At 56.2% G+C, this 8,373-nt stretch overlaps 1 protein-coding gene across 1 annotated transcript; it reads left to right on the plus strand.

The window, feature by feature from the left end:
- Positions 1-828: 828 nt before the first annotated feature.
- On the plus strand, positions 829-8,156 carry Spata20 (spermatogenesis associated 20). The gene is made up of 16 exons (XM_076870698.2): positions 829-905; positions 1,031-1,210; positions 1,310-1,374; positions 1,550-1,704; positions 1,781-1,924; positions 2,017-2,218; positions 2,669-2,799; positions 2,891-2,995; positions 3,422-3,496; positions 3,597-3,806; positions 3,888-4,080; positions 4,365-4,533; positions 4,786-4,997; positions 6,607-6,806; positions 7,731-7,811; positions 7,986-8,156. Exons 1-16 carry the CDS (start codon positions 829-831, stop codon positions 8,154-8,156), a joined length of 2,370 nt encoding a protein of 789 aa, XP_076726813.1.
- The last annotated feature ends 217 nt before the right edge of the window (positions 8,157-8,373 follow it).

Raw genomic sequence — 8,373 nt, forward strand, 5'->3', positions numbered from 1 at the left:
GCCAGGCTGGGTCTCACCGCGAGCCGCAGGTACGAGCGGGCCGCTGGGGTGCGCCCTGCACCTGCGGCGCCGGTGGCCGGTCTCCCTGGCTCTGGGTCCATAGTGCCTGCTCGCCAGCCCCGCATGCCAGGTCCTCCCCGCACCCCACCTGCCTCTGATCTGACTTGGACACCTGGCCCTGCAGAAGGGTCCTGAGACCTGCACTGGCAGAAAGGGCCTCCGTCTCTCCCTAACCCCCTCCACTTATGGGGCTGGCTCCTGGGGGGACTAATCTGAGGCTACCACCAAGAAGCCCTCCTTGAGCCCAGTGCTGGACTAGGGCCCTTCTTCAGTAACACATTGTGACCCGTCACTGCCCTGTATTGATGTGGGGCCTGTCCATTATTAGGTCTGCCCTCAGCATCACTCTCCTAGGCTGAACTCCTTCAGATGGGGCGTTTCTGATTCCCTGGGTGTCCTCAGGGTCTGACACAGGACCTGGCCCATTGGGCTGCCCAGTGGTGGGTTTTGAGTAAGGAGTCCTCTGGACTGTTTTCCTCTGGTTTCCCATCACCTGGCTCAGTCCCAGACCCTGTTTATGTGTGGTCCAGCCACTCCTAGAGCAGCCACCAGCAGCTGTACCTTTCTACCCAGTTCATGCCCCCATGCATGCCAGAGGACCCCTCCCCCACCCAGTGTAAACCACCCTTGGGAGGGGCCCTGTGAGGGGGACAGAATGGTGCTGGAAGGACCATTCTGCCCATTGTGACCCGCCCTGACCTCACAGTCATCCTTCCCACCACCAGGTCTTGAGAGGTTGGGGGAGACTAACCTGGCAGGGAGCGCCCAATGAGCCACCTCTCCTCACCCCCCAAAAAACTTAAGGGGGAGCACAAAGGCCACGGTCTCCCCCGTGGTTCAGAAAGGTGTGTGGGGCTGGCAGCTGGGGTTCTTTGGGGTTCGAAGGAAAGCTGGGTGGGATATGGGGGGAGGTGGGCATGGGCACAGGTGGAGCAGGCCTTGACCAGTGTGACCCATCTGCCCACACCAGGGGTAGCTCCTCCCGGGACAAGGACCGTAGTGCTACGGTCAATAGTTCAGTGTCCATGCCTGCCGGAGGGAAGGGAAGTCGTCCCAGCTGCCCCCCAGCTACACCCCAGAAAGCCCCCAACCGCCTGATCAATGAGAAGTCACCATACCTTCTACAACATGCCTACAATCCTGTGGACTGGTAAGTACCTTTCCAGTGCTCTCCTTGAAGAAGCTGGGGCCCCAGACCCCCCCTCAACCCCCAGGGCTGCTGATTGATGCCACACCCTGCTGGACCTAGGTACCCCTGGGGACAGGAAGCCTTTGACAAGGCCAGGAAAGAAAACAAGCCAATCTTCCTCTCAGGTAATGTGCCCACCTTCTCTGAAATGGGGAGGGCTGTGTGGGGGAAGGGTTGGTCAGTAGGGGAAAGGTCCTGTGGGCCTTACGGGCTCCCAGGGGGGTCTAGAGATCAGCTTCTGGTCTAGGTGGGGCCCCTGGGCTGCTCGGTCCCATCTTTGCTGCCCCATTTGCGTTCCAGTGGGGTACTCTACCTGCCACTGGTGCCACATGATGGAGGAGGAGTCCTTCCAGAACGAGGAGATTGGCCGCCTGCTCAGTGAGGACTTCATTAGTGTGAAGGTGGACCGGGAAGAGCGGCCCGACGTGGACAAGGTGTTCATGACGTTTGTGCAGGTGAGCTGCTTTCCTGTGGGAAAAATCCTGTCCCTTGTTCACAGCGGTTCCCCTGACCCTGATGCTCTCTCCACAGGCCACCAGCAGTGGTGGGGGCTGGCCCATGAATGTGTGGCTGACTCCCAACCTCCAGCCCTTTGTGGGGGGCACCTATTTCCCCCCTGAGGATGGCCTGACCCGAGTTGGCTTCCGCACAGTGTTGATGAGAATACGGGATCAGGTGGGTGTGCATCCAGGAGGGAGATACTCCAGCCCAGGTCAAGGAGCCCCGAGCTCCATGCTGACCTCCAGGTGTGCTCTCCCCTCCCACAGTGGAAGCAGAATAAGAACACCCTGCTCGAAAACAGCCAGCGTGTTACAACAGCCCTGCTGGCCCGTTCGGAGATCAGCATGGGTGACCGCCAGCTGCCACCCTCTGCCGCCACCATGAATACCCGCTGCTTCCAGCAGCTGGATGAGGGCTATGATGAGGAGTATGGTGGTTTTGCTGAGGCCCCCAAGTTTCCCACACCAGGTCAGCATCCCCCAAGCCCTCCTTACCCCAGACCTGGTCTTGTGCTTCCTGTCCTGGTCAATGGTCTTCTGCTTCCTGGCATAGTCATTAGCCTCCTGTCCTCCCAACTGGCCAGGAGACTTGATCCTGCTCTTAATAATGACATTCTGACCCTGACCTACATAACGATCTTCCAACCTGTTCAGTGACCCTGGGCAATGTTACCGGTCTGGTCTGTAACTTCCTGGTCCCCCATGGCTGATGATATTCTGTTCTCCGGCTCAGGTGATGACCTTGTGTCCTTTGGGTTGCCCATTGACCTCCTGACTCTCAGGCTTTCCAGAGATGGCCTGCCTGTCAAGTGAACTCCTCTGGGTTGACTGTTGACCTCCTGACCTCAGCCTGGCCAGAGGCCTCTTGACTATCCACACTCCATCATTCTCTCACTTACCTGTTCTTGCCACCCCACAGTGATCCTGAACTTCCTGTTCTCCTACTGGCTCACTCACCGTCTAACCCAGGATGGCTCTCGGGCCCAGCAGATGGCCTTGCACACCCTGAAAATGATGGCCAATGGGGGCATCCGGGACCATGTGGGCCAGGTGAGGGGCAGCGGGGGGCATTCCCTGGAGGAGCAGTGGGAGGCGGTGGCTGGGATCAGCCTCCAAGCCCTGCATCTCTCACCTGGTACAGGGCTTTCACCGCTACTCCACGGACCGCCAGTGGCACGTCCCTCACTTTGAGAAGATGCTGTATGACCAAGCACAGCTCGCAGTGGCCTATTCACAGGCCTTCCAGGTGACCCCCTTTCCTAATCCTAACCTTGGCTGCCTCTCCCAAGGCCTTCCTAGTACTGTGGCTCTTCCTTCATTTTTTTTCTGCTTTTTCTTTTCTTTCTTCCTTTCTCCCTTCCTTTCTTTCTTTTCTTGCAGTACTAGAAATTGAACTCAGAGGCACTGTACCTCTGAGCTGTGTCCCCAGCCGTTTTAATTTTTTAAGTTTTGAGACAGGGTCTCACTAAGTGGCTGAGGCTAGCCTCCATCTTCAGGTCCTCTTGCCTCAGGCTTCTAAGTACCTGGGATTACAGGCCTGGCCCATCACCCTTAGTTTCAACTCCTAATTCCTACTACCCAGGCTCCCCTACCCAAATTTCCTGGGAGAATATCACCCCTATGTACTTGGGCCACCCCAGTGCCCTCTACTGACAGCCTCCTCCCTCCCCAGATTTCTGGTGATGAATTCTATTCTGAGGTTGCTAAAGGCATTCTGCAGTATGTGTCCCGGAGTCTGAACCACCGGGTATGTATCCCAGAGGAAGGTGGGCCTGGCTGTAGGAGGGATTTGGGGCCTCCACTGCCCTTCAGGCTGTGGGACCCAGCCAACTCTTCTCTTTCCACAGTCTGGAGGCTTCTACAGCGCAGAGGATGCAGATTCTCCCCCAGAGCGGGGCTCGCGGCCCAAAGAGGGTGCCTTCTATGTGTGGACGGTGAAAGAGATCCAGCAGCTCCTCCCAGACCCTGTACAGGGTGCCACCGAGCCTCTGACCTCAGGCCAGCTTCTCATGAAACACTATGGACTCACAGAGGCTGGCAATATCAGCCCCAGTCAGGTGAAGACTTCTGGGGACACAGGAGGGGGCCTAAGACCTGCTGGGTATGTGGGCTCCCTCTGATAAGGCCGTTTTCCTCAGGACCCCAACGGGGAGCTGCAGGGCCAGAACGTGTTGACTGTTCGGTATTCGTTGGAGCTGACTGCTGCCCGCTTCGGCTTGGATGTGGAAGCCGTGCGGACCTTGCTCACCACCGGGCTGGAGAAGCTCTTCCAGGCCCGGAAACACCGGCCAAAGCCACACCTGGACAGCAAGATGCTGGCTGCCTGGAATGGTGGGGCAGTCCTGTCTGAGGCCCAATCCTGTTTGTAGAATTCCCCTCACCAAGTTCCCCTGTCAGGCACCCTTAAAACTGCGGATTCTTCCTTTATTAGGTTTATTATCCTTAATTTGCAAATGTGTTCATTCGAGGCTTAGAGAGTGGAAGTGACCTGCCCAGGGTCACCTTACAGGGGCCAGGAGTCCAGTTCTAACTGGTGTTGGGTCAGAGCCTGGGGTGTGGCAGGGACCTCCCTGGAGAGCTCTGGCCTCATCTTATACCCTTTCTTCTCCCACCAGGTCTGATGGTGTCTGGCTTCGCTGTGACTGGGGCTGTCTTGGGCATAGACAAGCTGATCAACTATGCCACCAACTGTGCCAAGTTCCTTAAGCGGCACATGTTTGATGTGGCCAGTGGCCGCCTGAAGCGCACCTGCTATGCTGGCAATGGGGGGACCGTGGAGCACAGGTTGGGGACTAGGCAGGCTGGGAGGGCTCATCTTCCTTATGTATTCCTAGCCCCCCTCTGCCCTTCCTCTGGATGAGGCCTCACTATGAGCTCCTAACTTCCCTGGGTCCGTTTACTCCTCTGGGAAATGGGCCAGTGGCAGACACCAGATAGCTGGATTTTGAGGATTAAATGAAGGAACACATGAGAAATGTCCCCTCTGTGAAAGCCCCAGGCCTTCACTAGCCTCTCTCCTGTTGCCTGTGTCCCCAGCAACCCGCCCTGCTGGGGCTTCCTGGAGGACTACACCTTCGTGGTACGGGGCCTGCTGGACCTATACGAAGCCTCACAGGAGAGCTCATGGCTTGAGTGGGCTCTACGGCTACAGGACACACAAGACAGGCTCTTCTGGGACTCCAGGGGAGGCGGCTACTTCTGCAGCGAGGCTGAGCTGGGGTCTGGCCTGCCCCTGCGTCTGAAAGATGGTCAGTGTGGGTGTGGGTTGGCCTGGGGTCCTGCACCCAGCTGGGTTTGGCTTTCCCTGCACAAAGCATAGTTCAGGGTGGTGGTGAGGAGCTGGTATGGGCTGGCCTCACATCTCTGTTCTCTGTTCCTTACAATCATGTGAACCTGTTTCTTTCTTTCTTTTTTTTCTTTTTTTTTGGGGGGGGGTATTGGGGATTGAACCCAGGGGCACTTTACATCCCTAGCCCTTTTATTTCTATTTTTTATTTTGAGAACAGGATCTTGCTAAATTGCTTAGGGCTTGACTAAGTTGCTGAGGCTGGCCTTGAACTTGCCATCCTTCTGTCTCAGCCTCCCAAGTCACTGGGATTATAGGCATGTGCCACCATGCTGCCCCCCCCTCTCTAATTTTTAGTTGTAGGTGGACACAATACCTTTTTTGTTTATTTTTATGTGGTGCTAGGGATCAAATTCAGTACCTCACACATGTTAGGCAAGCACTCTACCACTGAGCTACAACCCCAATCCCTGGCCTCTCTTAATATGTAAAAGGATATTAATGCTGGTACTGCCTCACAGGGTTGATGGAAAGATTTATCTAGGTGCTCAATGGTCACTGGCATCCGGGGATTCATACCTGGAATGGGGCTGACGTGATCCCTGCTTTCAGGAAGCTTACAGTGTAGTAGAAGACAGCTAATAAACAGAAATAAGGCAATAATGCACTTGCCACATGTAGTTAAAGTTGTGATGAGGGCTGCAAAGAAGTAGGAGCCCTATACCATGTGGCTGCCCCCATGTCTTGTCTGTTGTTAATGGTCTCTCAAAGAGCAGGACTTATCTCCAGGGTCCAGTGCAATCCTGGCAAGTTGTAGTCGGTGCTCAGTAAATGTTTACTGAATGAATGGAATGGCCTCAGGAGAGAACCAAGAGGAGGAGATCCAGCTCAGCCTGAGGGGAGATCAGATTGAACCAGGCCTGGGAGGCAGGAGAGGGACCATGGGATCACAGAAGAACTGTGGAGATTGTTCAGACAGAGGGGAGAGTCTGAGAGGCCTCAAGGAGGAAGCCTGGGCCCTGGAGGACAGAGGACAGGGCCTGCATGAAAGGAGGGCATTGGGGCCTGCAGGAAAAGGAGAGAAAGGCTCAGGAGATGTGCTTAAGGAGGTCACTCGATAGTGAAGAAGGGATGGAGGTAGGGGAAACAAGTGACCAGTTAGGAGACCATTCATGGTGTTCAGTGCACGCAGGCATTGGCGAAGGCTCAACTAAGGGCTGAGCTTGGGATGGAGAGAAGTGGCAAAGTGGCATGTATTGTGGCTGCAGCCCTGGCGGGACTCAGACAGATTAGAAGTGGGGGGTGAGAGACAGGAAGGGTGTGGCCACTCTGGCTTGAGCAGCTGGGTGGTGGACAAGAGGTATCAGCAGTTAGACAGGGCCTGGGGACTGGCCAGACAGCAGGAGGAGTTGAAGGTGCCACGAGAGAGCCATGTACCAACCACTGCTAGAGCAGGCAGGAGGTGTCTTCCTCCATCCCCTCCCCCGAGGCCCCGGAATTAGTCTGGGGCAGGGTCCTGAGACCCAGTGACCCTTTCTTGCCTCCAACCCCTGCCTTCCTCTGCCCTGCAGACCAGGATGGTGCGGAGCCTAGTGCCAACTCTGTGTCGGCTCACAACCTGCTCCGGCTGCACGGCTTCACCGGCCACAAGGACTGGATGGACAAGTGTGTGTGTCTATTGACCGCCTTCTCAGAGCGTATGCGCCGGGTCCCCGTGGCATTGCCTGAGATGGTCCGAGCCCTCTCAGCTCACCAGCAGACCCTCAAGCAGGTGTGGGTGCTGTTCCTCTGGCTGGGACCTGGGTAGGAGGGGAGCCTGGTTGCAACAGGGAAGAAAGTATAGGATAGGGATCCTGGGACTGTCCCTGGCAAGTGCCCTTGAGGCAGGTCCCTGCTCTGCAGTGGAGGTGTCTGTAGGCGGGTGTGCATCTGAGGAGATGGCCTGTGGCCTGGGCACATGCCCATATGAGTGCCTGTCTCTGGCCTTCAGAGTATGGGTGCAGGAGGCAGGGACTAAATATGGGTCCCTGGTTGCTGGTGAAGTGTTCTCTGTAAGGCTCTGACCCCATGTGTGGTTTTGCCATGTGTGTGCAACCCTGGGGAGTGTGTCTGTGTGTGCATGTGCCTGCCTTTCTGGGCGTGGGCACTCTTGTGAGTGTTGGCAGTGTGCATTTGCCTATCTGCATGTGTACCCCCCGTCTTCAGGTGTGCCTGCTTGTGTTACATGTTTGCTCTGTTGTGTGTGTGTGGTGTGTGTGTGTGTGTGTGTGTGTATGTGTGTGTGTGTGTGTGTGTGTGAGAGAGAGAGAGAGAGAGAGAGAGAGAGAGAGAGAGGTGGGGTGGGGTTTGTACGTATGGCATCTTCCCCTGTATGGGTATCTGCTATGTATATACGTGAGTACCATCTCTCTGTGGATGTGTCTCTGTGATACGTGTCTCCCACTGTATTGAGTCTTTTGGGTGTGTGTCCCCATGTTTGTGTCTCTACCATTGTGCATGGCATTGTCACTGTATTCTCCTGGGGTCTGTGTCTCCACTTGCAAAGCATTAAATCCAGTGTGGCCTCCTGGTAGCTGGGTCTCCATTCCTCTTAGAGAGAAAGGGTGGTGCGAAGGGAGGATCTGGAAACCCTGGTAGGTCTGGGGTTCAGCTCCTCCCTCATCTAACACTGGAATGACCTTTTTATTCTGGCCAGATTGTGATCTGTGGAGACCCCCAGGCCAAGGACACCAAGGCTCTGCTGCAGTGTGTCCACTCCACCTTTGTGCCTAACAAGGTGTGTGTCCCTGTGAGCCCAGCCCCACCCCTGCCTCCCTTGAGTTGCCCTCTCCTCTCCTTAGCTCCCCAACATCTGCCTTGAAGGATTGAGGAGAGGTCATCTCCACCATGGGCTCTGTAGTGTCCCAGCACTTTCCTCCAGGTGACCCTCCCTGCTCTGCCACTGCCCCAGGTGCTGATTCTGGCTGATGGGGACCCCTCAAGCTTCCTGTCCCGCCAGCTGCCCTTCCTGAGTACCCTGCGACGGCTAGAAGACCGGGCCACTGCATATGTGTGTGAGAATCAAGCCTGCTCAATGCCCATCACTGAGCCCTGTGAATTACGAAAACTGCTACATCAGTGACTGACTCCACAGGGCCAGGGCAAAAGGTGGCGCTTCCCAAGTGACCAGAAACTTAGGCCCATCAAGGCTGTGTACAACCTGCAGCCACCCCTGGGCACCCTGCCACCAGGTGACCTTGGCCATCCTCACTGCTCCCCCATGGGCACCCACTTACCCTGGAATAAACCGAACAGCGTCCCGCAGTGACCTCAGGGCCTCAGCCTCACTTGTGAGGGAG

Source organism: Callospermophilus lateralis, chromosome 11 (genome assembly GCF_048772815.1).
Source record: "Callospermophilus lateralis isolate mCalLat2 chromosome 11, mCalLat2.hap1, whole genome shotgun sequence".
NCBI lineage: Eukaryota > Metazoa > Chordata > Mammalia > Rodentia > Sciuridae > Callospermophilus > Callospermophilus lateralis.

What these genes read in the sequence shown, in the direction of transcription:
- Spata20 (XM_076870698.2), top strand. Translation starts at nt 829, where the DNA reads ATGAGCCACCTCTCCTCACCCCCCAAAAAACTTAAGGGGGAGCACAAA. An exon ending in GGGGGGACCGTGGAGCACAG is followed by an intron (nt 4,534 to 4,785) that starts GTTGGGGACTAG and finishes CTGTGTCCCCAG; the next exon opens with CAACCCGCCCTGCTGGGGCT. An exon ending in GCCCCTGCGTCTGAAAGATG is followed by an intron (nt 4,998 to 6,606) that starts GTCAGTGTGGGT and finishes TCTGCCCTGCAG; the next exon opens with ACCAGGATGGTGCGGAGCCT.